At 42.4% G+C, this 15,364-nt stretch overlaps 1 protein-coding gene across 1 annotated transcript in view; it reads right to left on the bottom strand.

The window, feature by feature from the left end:
* Nucleotides 1-28: 28 nt before the first annotated feature.
* LOC133280684 (spermatogenesis-associated protein 7 homolog) overlaps nucleotides 29-15,364 on the bottom strand; it is a 35,977-nt gene continuing 20,641 nt past the window's right edge. The window contains exons 5-6 of the mRNA XM_061475603.1: nucleotides 1,964-2,085; nucleotides 29-556 (exon numbers count right to left, since the gene is read on the bottom strand). Coding sequence (XP_061331587.1) covers nucleotides 29-556; nucleotides 1,964-2,085 — 650 coding nt within the window. The remainder of the gene's footprint in view (nucleotides 557-1,963; nucleotides 2,086-15,364) is intronic.

The following is a 15,364-nucleotide window of genomic DNA, read 5'->3' as shown; positions in this document are numbered from 1 at the left end:
GAAAGTGAAACGACTTAACTTTTAGCACTTAGGTATAAGCAAAGTACCTGTGCAAGTCTCCTTTCTTTCCATTATTGATGTCTGCTGATTTAAGTGATGGTCTGCCAGGGGAGGAGCTCTTTTTTGGGGAAGGAGGATTATAATACCTATATTTTACAAGAAAAGATTGGTTTGATGTCTTTAAGATTTGGGGTGTAAAACGCTGCTCCTTTGCTGTGAAGTAAACTGAATGTTTGTCAAGGAGGTCCCCAGAGTATGTTTTATTAAAAGAGGTTTGAATTGCCTTCTTCCTGTTGTGACTGCCTGAATGCAGGCATGACTGCAGAAGTGGTGAAACAGGTGATCTGTCTGTCCTAGAGTTGTGAACAGGAATTTGAGACAAAGCATGCTGTGCAGTATTTCGGATGTTCTTTCTTGCAGTAGGAGCTGGCATCAGAGTCCTTGAAGTGAGCTTCTGAACAGATACAGAGTGGGGTTGCTCTTTCTTTGTCCTGTAACAGTTGTTCTGACCAGACATCAGATATAGATGACCATTTTCCAACAGTGAGCAGCTCTCCTGTAAGTTAAAGAACAAAATAACTGATAGAAAAATCACAAAAGTGATGTGCTGGAGACATTGTCTTCTACAAACTGATTCACACAGGAGGAATTCTAAGTAACTGTTTTCAAACTGTCTCAAGTGCTCAAAGTGACTCGCTGAGTTTCAGGAACCACAGTCAGGAGTAAAGCCACCCTGCCATTGTGCTAGAGCTAAAGAGACCTGTTTCTAGGTTCTTTTGCCTTCCTTCTCTTTACCAGGTTGAGCTTGCTAATGACAAGTAGTCTTGGGAAATTACATAGAAACATTCCATTTTGCTTGCTAGGGCCCATAAAGGGAGAACAGGAGGTTTTTCCTCCCTTGGACGTTGTGCATTCTCATCTATGGAACTAACGTCTCAGTGGTAATCTCAGGGGCGTCTTCCATTCTCCCTCCTTGATGCCCATGCAGGTGTAAGCAGGACTCCATCTCGTGAGTTTGAAGTCAAACAGAACCACTGTTATCCTCATAAATACCACTGGTGAAATTGTGGCCTGTCATTTCGCTGTTTATCTTTGTGGGGCACAAAGTTTTACAAATGAAAACAATGCTCATGTTTGAACTGGATGGCATTCTGTTTAAACAGCATCATTAGTAATCTAGCGGTAAACCCACTATAATTCTCAACAAATTAGAAAGTTTTACAATATAAATATAGCCTGCTGAGGAATTTCTGCCCCCAAGAGACAGTGGACTATGTACAAGGAAATGTTTTGCAAGACTTTGTCTATTGAGGTGACGTCCACTGGCAGAATTTGGTGAAGAGCGGGCCTACTCACACCAGCATGAGTTTGTACAGTTTCTGGTATCTGGCAGAATATATAGAATTAAGATTAACTACTTTGAGGTCTTGCTTTTACCAGTAAATACCATTCTGAAACTCAGAGAATACTGTAAACCAGTGTCAAGTTATTGAATTGCGTGATAAGAAAATCATTGTGATTTAGTTCTCTTGCAAATATTGTGAACAGAAATCATCTGATAAGAATGTTATCACGCACAGCAGCAAATTTCTGGGCACCTATGTAATACTTAATTAAGAATTCTAATTCCATTTGCCCAAGGAACAAAGAGAACTCATACAAGTTTGTGAGTGGCACACACATACCCATGCTGTCAGCGCAGGGACATATTTTAGCCATGCACATGTAGCCATGACATGGGTACCTGCCATTGTAGGCCATGTAGGGATAGCAACAGTTAGGTGAGAGGATAACTGCCAGTTGCTAAAGCTGAGAGTCAAATCTTATTTCATTTTGACTACAGTATAAAAAGCCACACTGACTAAACCTGCACTTAACTGCTCTTACAGGCATGCCTCAGCACCTCAGAGTACAGCCAACTGAGGGAAGCTGGTCTCTATCATGCATCTCAGCATCACGATACCTTCTGCTGTCTTGAAGAAGCACTTCTGGAGTTCAGCAGCGAGGCAGGAAGACCATGTGCAAGGTTCTTCTTGTATTTCTCCAGGGCTTGAATTAGTCTGTCTCTTTTCTGCTGATCCTTGTCTGTGTATGGAAATATGGAAACACAACCCTTCACACTTCAACCAGTGGTCAAGTCATAAGCTATTTCTCTTCACTCTTCTTTTTTGCTACTAAAGACTGTTCTGTCTCCTCCTCTTAATACCAAGTAGCAGACAAAGAAGACAATCACTTTACTCTCTACAGCTGGCACTTGCTGTTTCCATGCCCAGCATTTGGGATAACTTGGAATAAATTCTGAATTTGGAATAAATGCAAGCCAGGACTTCACGACATTGCTCACACATCAAGTAATGAGCTACTGGAGACAGTACAGCAACATTTTGTTTCCACTTCCTGCACACTCTTTTCCCTATCCTAGACAGCAATTGAGTCAGGGCAAAACAGGAGAAAAGCTGAGGCAGTCAAGTAAGGATTCAAGTCCATGTACTAACAGCTGGGTGACCAAAGACAGGCTGCCACTGTGGACTGTGCAGCCAAGAAAGTGTGCTTTTTGTATTGCTCAGGGTGATAAGAGGAGGGTGACTCTTCTGCTAGTACCTCACACACAAAAAGAAGAGCAACAAACTTAGTCTTCTGGGAGAAGGACTCTTCATCAGTGACAGGACAAGGAGTAATGGGTTTAAAATTAAACAGGCGAAGTTCAGGTTAGATCTAAGGCAGAAGCTCCTCCCTGTGAGGGTGCTGAGGTGCTGGCACAGGGTGCCCAGAGAAGCTGTGGCTGCCCCATCCCTGGCAGTGCTCAAGGCCAGGTTGGCCACAGCGGCTTGGAGTAACCTGGTCTCGTGTGAGGTGTCCCTGCCCGTGGCAGGGAGCTGGAGATGAATGATTTTAATGTCCTTTCCAACCCAAACCCAAACCATTCGATGGTTTCTATGTAGGTTAGAGCAGGAATAAAAATATTCTCACAATAAGCATTATTGCTACATATCATCCTACGTATTTTTATATATGTTGTATTATACATTAAGTCTTACAAAATAATAAGAAGACTACCTAGGAATAAGAAAGGGATATGACTTACCCACAACCACAGAGGCCCACAGGGATAATGATGGATAATGCAAAGCCTCTCACAATTCACCATCTTTTGTCAGACCCTTACTTTTAGCAGTGTAAACAAGCATGATGCATGACCAAAATTTTCAAGCCCTTTTACCTGCTGCGTGCATTCCAAGCACAGCTCAGAGAAAAGGGATATGAATTACAATGTGCAACAATACCTTTCTCTTTGGAGATGGCATTTAAAAAATCATAGCCCCAGCAGTTCTGCCTTAAACTGAGGATTCACACACAAAATACCAATAAAGTGGGCCCCACTGAGGTCTCACAAGCTGCTTATGGCTCTTCTTGGGTTGAAAATGCAGCTCTGACAGAATTTCCTTGCCCTGTGGAGCTCTGGCACATGGCAGCACACACAAGTAGTGCTGGGCAGTCCAGTAGAGATGTGCTCTGCTCCTTCCCCTCTGGGTGCATCTGCACAGACTCAAACAGGTCATTCTGGAGGGATAGCAGGGATTCAGGTGGGCTGCTGAGATGTGACTTCTGGCAGTGTTATGTCACTTGTATTATACTGACTTACTCCTGACAAAATGCATAATCAGCCCAGGGCTCCCTTACACTGCAATTGTGAGAACTTACAATATGCTGCAAATCCTTTGCTAGTAACAAGCAGTTCCTCCTCCTCTGAACTGGTGTAATTGCAGCACGTCTCACTAGTGATAACGCTTGAAGCCTGGCAAAGCAGCACTTTCGAAAGGCAGATGCATCAACCTGAATTTAATGTTATACATTCCTGACTTAGCAAAAGGGTTACAGGGTTTTACTTGGTCTTAAGTAATACTTCTTTTGGAAAAGGAATAGCTGAGACTTTTTTGGGTTTTAATTTAGGAAATCCAAACACTTGGTTACTGCACTAAAGGGTTGGCTCCTCTGGAATTTGTCATGGGTCCTGTATGGGGCACGCCATCTCTTGACAATTCCCCTGTTAGGTGGCCTCAAGGCTGTGCCCTAGTCATTGAAAAAACCAGATTTCACTAATAGCTAAACCCAATATATAGTCTCCTGAGGCATGTAATCTGCCTTCCCCATCTTGCATGGACACGAGTTCATAGCATCATCTTATCAAGAAAAACATGTTGACAATGCTAAATCCTATTTGGATGACTGGGAAGCAGGATTATACAGCTCACTGGAACAAATAACAAAATGTACTTGCTCAATCGCATTCATGCAGAGATTAATACCTTCCCCTTGTATCTAGGTTTATGTAGTGTCCGATCCAAGTAACCCCCTAATTCTGATTACAGATGTTTCATTCTGCAGTCATCTGAAAACTCAGAGGCCAGGCAGCTTGCTGTGCAATAGTACCACCAGTCAGGATACCTGGCTCCTTTCATGGCAGTGCCAATGATCTGTGCCACAGGAATAAGTGACAACCATGCCTGTCCACCGTTCTGCATGTGCCATCCATCTGTGTGCAGGTGAGGCAGGACAACGACTGTCTGCCTGAGGCACGGCTGAGCCTTTGCCAAGCCTTGCCAAAGACAAGCAAATCAAATGTTCCAGGTCAAAGAGGCACAGGTTTTAAACAGACTGTGTAGTATTTCACTGATATTTTTACTATAACTACGGGTTACAAACATGCCATGTGGCATTAAGCCTATTCAAAGAAGTACTGTGCCACTGCATTATAGTTTTGAGTAGTTTAGTAGGGCCAGAATGTCTCATAGCAGCTCTCCTTCCCTTTCTCGAACAGACACCAGACTGTCAGGGTCTGTACATGACTCAGCCACGGGAGCAGACAGAGGTTTGCTGACATGTCTGTAAGGGGTTTACTTGCCTCACCCCCTTCTAGCCCTGCTCTCCCCAGTTTCTCTTTTCTCACTACCAGTTTTTCTTATCCATGGTTTTCCCCATGCTCCATCTCACAGTTCCAGGGCTGCTGAGTCTTACTGCTCCCAGCACCCACAGGCTGCCAGTAGTGTCCCAGGCTGCTTTCAGTCTAAGCCTCTCCCCTCTTATGCTTCTAAAAATGACCTTGCCCTGTGGTGACCTGGCATGCTCCCCAGATGCATGAATGAAGGGACTAAGAATGGAAGTCATTCTTAGGTTTTCAGGTCTGGGTTAGAATGGACCTTAAGATCACCCAGTTCCAACCCCCTGCCATGGGCAGGGACACCTTCCACTAGACCAGGCTGCTCAAAGCCCCATCCAACCTGTCCTGTAGAAGCTTACCATGATTCAGTGTGTCACCTGCAACCTCTCAGGACATGATTATTTTCATCTCTTGACTACTTTTTTGCTGCTTCCCATGGCATAGAATCATGTGTTATGGCCAATGAAGCAGTTATTTAGCCAAATGCATTCAAAGAGCCTTTCTGTTAAGCTCATTTATTTGCTAATTTATCATCCTTCTAACTGTGGCAGGTATTAATCTATCATGCTATTGTACAATTTCACTGATACCTGTACTGATATCTGGTACTTGTCAGTGTAACATAAGTACAGAAAATAGAAGGGATTTAGATTAAATTTGGACCTTTAAAAACACAGGGAGATTCAGATAGTATGGCCCCAGCTCTGTTCTCCTGGCAGTTCTTGTGGCTTGCCAGTTAACAAAACATCTTGTCTCTTCTCTGCTGCTGCGTGAAAGGCCCATGGATGCAGTGAATGGATGCAAACTTACTCAACATAGTAGAAACAGTTTAGCTGATAATACTGGCCAATGAGAATGAAACAAACTAAGCAGATTTTTGTTTGATTCATCTATTTTTAATCTAGTGCATTTCGATTTTATTTATCTTTAGCTGCAATAGTAAAGAAGAGCCAGCAAACACCTTTGACTGATTCCACAGCTGCCTCCTAAGGCAGAAGGCTGTTTTCAGGTCTAAGACTGAATTTTACAGCCCAAGCATGAGGATGGGATATAAAGCTGGAACAGGCTTCCCCTAAGTTGTTTACCAGATGTTATAAAACTCAGTGATTATAGCTAGAAATAGAATCCACACCTTGGCTCATGCCTTCATTTTCGCCTCGGAGTGGGAGTTCTGGTTTAATTCCTACCAAGTGGTTTTAAAGAGTTGGCTGGTGTTTAACTCCTGATGACTTTTGAAACAACAGGGAAGTTCCAAAGCCGGGGGGGGGGGGGGGGGGGGGGAAGAAGAGCAAAAGTGGTTACTGAACCACAGGCTGATATCAGTCCTGAGCATAACAACTGACTGGCTGTTACAAGACTCAGTTAAGGGAAATGTGAGCAATGCCAGACAAAAAGCTTAAGAAAAATAGATCACCGTTCTAATTTGGTAAGAGAGAGCTGAAAGATTCTGACTGTGGCTGAGTCCAATAAAGGTGTTAGTTTAAAAGACTTGTGTAAGCTCCCTGGCTTTGTTCTGCATGACATTTGGAGTAAGAAAATCAGAACACTGGAATTACACATATAATTCATTATGGCTAATGGGCAGCTCTGAAAATGCAATTAGAATCATAGAATCATTGAATAGTTAGGGTTGGAAAGGACCTTAAGTGAGGACTCCTTGCAAGGCAGGTGTTTCTAATGCAAGGATCATTTTTAATGTTATATCATGAAATTATTTCAGTTACCTGAAGACAACATAAAATCATTCCTCCTAAAGCTTAAACAGCTACAGCTGGGGAGCTCATAAACAATAAAGGGGTGATTTACTGTAACAAAGTGATCTGCATTGCTCAGTGAGGTAGATGTAGGCAGGCAGATGTAGGCAAGCAGTGGACTTTTCAGCATGCATACAAGAACATCTCCATTCAGAATAGAATATTCTCCGTTCAGAAAATGCAAGCTCTTAAAGGAGGTGAATCTTATCTGGGAACCAGTGTCGCTGAAAAACATTCATACTTTGTCATAGACAAAGAGCTGTCTGTAATTTCCCAGTGCAGCCAAAACTAGTGTAATATTATTACCTATAAGGAGTGGAAATCTCAGATGTAAATACAGTAAATACAGAGCCTTTACTGCAGTTTCCTTTGACAGGAGGATGGCTGCTGCTGGAATTATATATCCTGCTCTAAAACTGCTCTGAACTCCAAAAGCATTTACAAATTGGGAAGGATGCAGAGAAGATCTGTAAGAATGATGAAGTCTGGAAAACACTCTTGCTGGTGACAGATTTAAGGAGCTGAATGGATTTAGTTCCTCAAAAGGATGGCTAAGAAGTAACTTTATTCCAGTTTATAAACAGCTACAGACAAAACAGAAATGAAACAATACAGTTTGTCAAGCAAAGATTTACGAAGACTGGACAAACTCATCCTGTAAGAAAAGTCTATGTTCCTCATAGCAAGGTAAGTTTGTCTTGGAAGACTAATGTGAAGTGGGATGTAAATAAATAAGTTTTGGACACACTTCTAATCCCTTCTTCCCCTAGCTCTGTAAACCAGCAATGAATGGAGAAAAGACTTAGAGCAAAACCAGTGTGTACAACCACAGCAGTTTATTCGTGCTGTGTCTATGAAGCTCCTGAGATATGCATCAGTCACCAGGGATCACCTATCAGCTTCTTTGAAATGTATTTTTTTCTCAGTCTTTGCTGCTATTGTTAGCTGATGTAATCTCAGATTTGTGGTCAGTGCAATAGAAAAGGACACAGGCCAATCACTCATGATGTACTCATTACTTACTCTCATCTAAGGGCCAGATGCTGCAGTCTGCACTGGTAAGTTTGTCTGCTTTCGGAATTTAGGCACTATTATTTTGGCATTTCATATCAAACAAGACCATTCCTTCAGCAGAAACCAGTGGTAAGTGAGGATCAAGTGTTTAAAAAATTCATGGATATCAATGGACCTGACAGCACTTGATGCAATTCTTTTGTAGACCACATCAAAATGAAGAAAGAGCACACTCTTTCCTTCAAACAAAGACAAGAATTAGCATTTGGCTTTACTTATGTAGGGGAAGTTAGTCTATTTTTCTTAATCTTTTAGTGAGTATAAATAAGATACTCAAAAGGTGAGGTTCACAGCTGTGTAATTACCACCCACTATTAGTCTTTTAAGGTTTGACAACTTCCTGCCTAAGCAAATAAAAGCAAACTGACACTTAGAGCATCTCCCATTCTTGCAGCCCATTTCTCACCTAAAGCGTGTTTCAGCACATTTCTGATACAAAAGGCCAACTCTCCCTCCCTTTTTCCCTCTTGTCAGTACAGATTTACAACAGCAATTAGTGCTGGGAGAACGTGGTCCAACAGAGGAATACATCCACCATCACTGCTTTTGATTCTGGCAATTCTAAAAATTACTGAAAAATTGATAAAAACCTCTTTAGCCAAACCAGAGATTTTAATCTCTCACCCGAAGCCAACGGGCAGCAGACAGAGGGGTGCTCAATTGACAACTCTGCTTCAGACCAAGGGTCCATCAAGAGATTTTTCTAGAATTCCTATTCTTTGGCAAACAAAATTTCCTATGGCCAAGTCACTCATTATTTGAACTGATTCTGTGTTTTCTGGTGAAAAGACATTGTTGGTAAGCCCAGAAGAAGAAGTCATAACATTTGTCTGAAGGTCACTGGCAGGAATAAACAGCCTCTAGAGGGATAATGGCACTTCTTTTATATACTGATACTGCACAGAAGTATTCAAGGAGGAAAGGAATTTTAGAAGTTGAATTACCAGAGAAATGTCAAGATGTATCATCCCTCTTAAAAATACTGACTGATCACTAACATACGCTGCTTTCTCCTTTGGTGGTGGAGTAGGAATGCAAAGTTAAAATAGTCAGTGCACAGTGGTTATGACAAGACTCCTGCTCTCTGCATCCTGCAGTAGCTCCCACTACCTTCTTCTTCTCTTTTTACATATGCTCCTTTCAACAGCACTGCCTCTGAAATTGATGGGGAAGATGGTTTAGCGATTAAAGCACTGCGGTAGAACTTGGAAAACTATCATTTAATTCCCAGCTCTAAACAGTGTGATCACAGGTATGGTAATTAATCTCTGATGTCTTAATTTCCTCCCTGCAAAAGAGGAGGATAGTACACACTTACTCTGTTCTTGCTGGCACATCATTTTGGGCTGTTATCCCCCGAAGATGATCTTTAAACTGTGCAGGGGCTACCATAAAGGAACTCAGATCCTGAATGGAGCTGCTAGCATAGCACAGGATTCAGAGTGGGAGAAGAAGAATTTATGATGCAGACCTGTTGGTTTATCTTTGACAACTGAATGACACAGTGCAGTTATACATTCGATGCAGCTCACTTGTAACAGTGATATACACATTTCTTTTTCACAGACTAAAAAATTGATTGAAAACCATCTCAGTCATGCTCCATAAACTTGCAATGATGGATGGACCACTCGGTGGATAAGGAATTGGCTGGATGGCTGCACGCAGAGAGTTGTGATCAATGGCTCAAAGTCCAACTGGAGACGAGTAACGAGTGGCATCCCTCAGGGATCGGTGCTGGGACCGGTCTTGTTCAACATCTCTGTCACTGACATGGACAGTGGGATTGAGTGTGCCCTCAGCAGGTTTGCCGATGACACCAAGCTGTGTGGTTCAGTTGATACCCTGGAGGGAAGGAATGCCATCCAGAGGGACCCTGACACGCTTGTGAGGTGGGCTGATGCCAACCTCATGGAGTTCAACCAAGCCAAGCGCAAGGTTCTACACCTGGGTGGGAGCAATCCCAGGCACAGCTACAGGTTGGGCAGAGAAGAGATTCAGAGCAGTCCTGTGGAGAAGGACTTGGGGGTGTTGGTCAATGAGAAAATGAACACGAGCCGGCTTCAGTGTGCGCGCACAGCCCAGAAAGCAACCGTACCCTGGGCTGCATCAAAAGGAGCGTGACCAGCAGATCTCGTGAGACCTCACTTGGAATACTGTGTACAGTTCTACTGTCCTCAACATAAGAAGAACATGGAACTGTTGTAGCAAGTCCAGAGGAGGCCACAAGGATGATCAGGGGCTGGAGCACCTCCCGTATGAAGACAGGCTGAGAACATTGGGGCTGTTCAGCCTGGAGAAGAGAAGCTGTGTGGAGACCTCAGAGGAGCTTCCAGTGTCTGAAGTGGGCTACAAGGATGCTGGAGAGGGACACTTCATCAGGGACTGTAGTGATAGGACAAGGGTTGATGGGTTTAAACTGAAACAGGGGAAGTTCAGGTTAGATCTAAGGAAGAAGTTCTTTATTGTGAGGGTGGTGAGGCACTGGCACAGGCTGCCCAGAGAAGTGGTAAATGGTAAATGCTCCATCCCTGGCAGTGTTCAAGGCCAGGTTGGACGGGGCTTGGAGCAACCTGCTCTGGTGGAAGGTGTCCCTGCCCATGTCAGGGGGTTGGAACTGGATGACATTCATGTCCTTTCCAACCCAAATCATTCTATTACTCTATGATTGCTAAATGATCCATGCAATTGCCCAAGATTTGTGACTAAGATTCTAACTCTGTAAGGATAAAACTGCTTACATATAATTTTCATATAAACTGTAGGTAAAATGCAATTTTGTATTCTTTGAACTGCCTGGAGAAACACCCTGTTGTTTTTCACAGGTGTTATGGTCTTCAAAGCCACAAAGCAACTTCATTTTAAACTGGTTAAAACCCATTTGGAAATTATTATTTTGATTAATGCCTGTCAAATGCAGAGAATTAGGGAAAAGCATGGGTTATAAAAAGACCACTCTGCCATATCTGAGCACTTCAGTACTCTGCTGGTACACAGGAATGTAAAGTTCCTCTTAAATAAGTTTACTATTCCTTTTTCCAGTCACCAAAGCATGTGCTGCTGCACACACTTAGATGTATGTTTAGGTTTCATATTTATAAAACTGATTCACAGCACCTATATGCAAATAGATGGTCAACACTGCATAATAGGTGAACAGGAAACACTCACATGGCCTCACATAGTTAGATATAATGTAATATATCTAATTATATACATATATACATTACTTGCAATTCCTCCTGGGTGAATGTATACGCTGTACTCCTGACAGTCCAAGGGAATTGTGCAGAACATACTCAGGTGATCTGAATAGCTAGTTTTGCCATTGTAAGTAGTTGAGCTTAGCTTGGTAATCCAATCACAGCTCAACAGAGAGGAGAAGAAATGGCTTTGCCTTAAGACCAAGATCATGGAGACCTAAAGGTGTGTCCGGAGAGCCAGATTTACTTTAGGTCTTCCTTCAGATTAACTTGGGTAGAGTGAGCCCAAAGCACCTGACTGCTTCCTACCACAGCTTCCCCATGCTGGTGTGCTTATTTTTCTGGACTGCTACTCAATGGATAACGGAAGCAGAGTGCTTACTGCAGGACTAGGAGACAAACAGTACATGAGAGCAGCCCTTGGCGAAGTCACTCTCATTCCTGGAATGGGAGAGTAAGGAGAAAATTAGGGCAGGGAGCCCTGGACCACCACGCATCCCTGGAGTGGTGGGCTGAGTCTGTGATGGAGCCAAAGACCTGAGCTTTAGCAAGGGATTTTCATAATTAGTGTATTCTCCTGTATGAAGTGTGGGTTACCTTTATGGATTCCCCTGTTTGGGGCTGGTTTTGATTAATCTTTTGTGAGTGTTAAGTTTTTCCTACTTTCTCGCCAGCTCATCTGGGACAGCTTATATGCACATCAGCCAGTTTCTACTCCTCTTACTAAGCTGATCAGCCTCAGGAGATCTGACTCAAACTTGGGCTCTGTGAATCTGGAGCAGAGCATTATAGTATCATGGAAATAATGGTTGGAAGAGACTTCTAGAGCTGGTCATGGAAACACTGTCTCATGCTTCCAAGGTCCAAGAATGTAATACAGCTCTTTATTACTAATTAATTGGTAATTATTAATTCCTAATAACTGAGACATTTGGAGGACTTCTTTAGTGCCACAGGTAAGTTTAAGTCTCTGACTTAATGCTGTATAAATAAATAAGGTATCTGATTTAAAACAAAATGATTTTGAATTTTCTCCTTTGAATCAAAACAATTGCTCATAATGGATTTTTTTTTCCCCAGAACTTTCACATTTCCATTGGAACAGAAATTCTTCTTTTTGATTGCTAAGACACTCTTCTGAAACCTGGTCACTGGTGTGTGTTCAGCAGCAGCACTGCTTACGCTCTGTCCATACTCATTAGATGCTCTTTCTAGCAAATGTGGCTTCTGCTCCTAGTAAAAACTGTAAACATCCTCCTAGTCAGACATTTTCCACACTGAGGTGGCCAAGGAATCACTGTTCTCACAGTAGTTCCATCAGTCACGATGCTCTCATGACTCCTAAAACACCTCTGCTTAACTTTATTTTCACAGACCGCTTATGATGCTGAACTAGGTCTCCCATATTCCCAACCTCTGATGCATCTCCAGCTAATATATCTAGTCTTAAGGCTGGGCACAGATACATGTTTCTATCTTTTGATGACAGCTGAAAAATGGACCACGACTGTTAGCATGAGAACGCCAGAGATGCAGTCTTATTGCTAGCACAAAGGCAGCTCCACGTCAGAGAGAAAGGACTGCTCAGGAGGCTTTGTGTTAGCTGTTTCTACCTAACTTCGATCAAAGTTTGTGCAATGTTTTAATGTTGCTCTGACAGTAGAGAGACACAATTAGTATTTCCCTTTGGTATCCAGTGATAAGGTGCATGGGAATGGTTCAAAACTGCGTCAGGGAGATTTCGACTGGATATTAGGAAGCATTTCTTTACTGGGAGGGTGGTCAAACACTGAAACAGGCTTCCTAGAGAGGCAGTTGATGCTTCAAAGCTGTCAATGTTTAAGAGGCATTTGGGCAATGCCCTTAATAACATGCTTTAACTTCTGGTCAGCCCTGAATTGGTCAGGCAGTGGGACTAGATAATCACTGTAGGTCCCTTCCAACTGAAACAGTTGTATTGTATGCTATACTATGCTATTAAAACATGATGAAAGCTGGCATTTGCAATGCTTTATAAACCATTTTTAAAGGTCACTAGATGAAACAAACCCATCTCATTCAATGACACTCTTACCAACTGCAACATTAGTAACTTCATGAACTCTAAACCAGCAAAATGCCCAATGAAGCAGCAAATTTAAAACAGTACCCTTCTAAACCCTAGAATTGAAAATCCAAGATATTCCTGAAGATATTCAGGAGAAAGTCCTGTACACTGCACATCTCCCACTTTGTCTATAGAGTTCTTAATCTGAAGTATAACAGTACAGACAGCTTAGGAAATGATGCATTTTGAGATTGTCAGAAAAGCCAATTATATACACTATGTTACCTGCAGTGCATTTATTCTTAAACATAACATTGCACGCTGTATTTTCTTCTGTCTTATCAGAACTGATCTTTTTCTCTTTGTTTTAATAGGTTTGCATATGTCTGCATCACTACCTGAATTTCTGCTTCCAGCCTACCATTGAAACACACGGTATCCAACCACACATCTGGAAAACAAAGTTACACCTACCTGAGCGCATGGACTGAGGGCAGGTAAGAAATTCTGCTGTGTCAGAATGGGTATCTGTCAGAGTTCTGATAAATGTCCAGGTTTTAAACGCATACCACACTTAGTAACCAGTAATAGCAACAGTGGGAGATTGGTGTGAAACATTAAAAGAAGAAAACACTGTAATCTTGTACTAAGCAGAAAATTAGTTTTGCCCTCCTATTATTCTAGTAGGCTGGCAAACCAGCCTTCATTTATGTTGTGTCTTTGAATATGCAAACCATAAACAGAAGCCTATTTCTGTAGAAATAAATTCATTTTATAGTCCTTAAATGATTTGCACATCAACCCCACTAGCAGCAACTGTACCTTCATTGTGCTACTGCCCTACTTAATGTTTCAGAAGACATAAATTCCGATACACCTTTTCATTGTGACTTCTACATTTTGAGCTTTCTCCTTCAAGGGACAAAACTTCTTATGCCAAGACAGATATTTCTGGAACTAACCTGTCAGAAAAAGGATTTAGCTGTTACGGAGTATCTTTTAGTGAAGATAAATATTAAATGACAAAGGTAATCTGCATTTCCCCAGCAGGCTACTGACAAAAACGGGTTTGGGTCCTCACTTCCTCTGATGGAGAATCTCATGTTATGGCCTCTGTGTGCACCAGATGTTTTGTACTCAACGTGGGCTTTTAAATTAACAAAAACTCCACACAACAATACAGTCCTGCACAGCTGTGTAAGAGCAATACCTTCCTAAGAAAGCATTATAAGAATAAAGATGTTTCCTTCTGATACATCATCCAGGGAAACTTGTTATGGTAGCTGATGCAGGTAGCTGAACCAATTCTATGTCCTCCTTATCTCAAGCAGGTGAGATTCTACTCCTCATGTGCTTCTGTGTCAGGATCATCTCTCTGCCAAACTAGCATCCTCAGAAAGCTGCCCCTGGCAATTCTTTCTGTTACTACAATGCTGTTTTCATAAAGTGATCAATCAAAATTATGAATTTTAAACTGATTATATAAAAGACAGCTCTGAAAAAAGAACACAGTATTGAGGATAAGGAGTTAAAAAATGAAGGGAATTTTGATTGTGATGTGTTATGATCCTGAACTTGTTCTTTTGCTCTTCTCTACTGAATCATAGAATCACAGAATGGTTTGGGTTGGAAAGGACCTTAAGATCATCCAATTCCAACCCCCTGACATGGGCAGGGACATCTCACACTAGACCATGTCGTCCAAGGCTTGACTAAACTGACCTTGAGCACTGCCAGGGATGGAGTATTTACCCCTTCTTGGGCAGCCCATTCCAGTGCCTCACCACCCCCAAAGTAATGCCTTAGATCTAACCTGAACTTCCCCTGTTTCAGTTTAAACCCATCACCCCTTGTCCTGTCACTATAGTCCCTGATGAAGAGTCCCTCCCCAGCATCCCTTGTAGCCCCCTTCAGATACTGGAAGCTGCTCTGAGGTCTCCACGCAGCTTCTCTTCTCCAGGCTGAACAGCCCCAACTTTCTCAGCCTATCTTCATACAGGAGGTGCTCCAGTCCCCTGATCATCCTCGTGGCCTCCTCTGGACTTGTTCCAACAGTTCCATGTCCTTCTTATGCTGAGGAACCCAGAATTGCACACAATGCTCCAAGTGAGGTCTCATGAGAGCAGAGTAGAGGGGCAGGATCACCTTCATCCTGCTGGTCAGGATACGGTTGGTTTCTGGGCTGCGAGTGCACACTGAAGCCGGTTCATGTTTATGCTCATGTTCATGTTCATGAAGATTTCATATGATAGATTTTTCTAAATCTTTATGGGCAAGAGTTATATTTGCCTCCTTGGCCTGTATCTTGCTCAAATGACTGCATCTCACTATTGCCTTTGAGCTATCT

This window comes from Pezoporus flaviventris, unplaced genomic scaffold, assembly GCF_033815535.1.
Source record: "Pezoporus flaviventris isolate CSIRO_AGI_PZ_B2104156 unplaced genomic scaffold, CSIRO_AGI_Pfla_v1 ptg000083l, whole genome shotgun sequence".
Taxonomy (NCBI): Eukaryota; Metazoa; Chordata; class Aves; order Psittaciformes; family Psittacidae; genus Pezoporus; species Pezoporus flaviventris.
The sequence above is the reverse complement of the archived record's forward strand: the minus strand, read 5'-3'. Positions and strand labels throughout refer to the sequence as shown.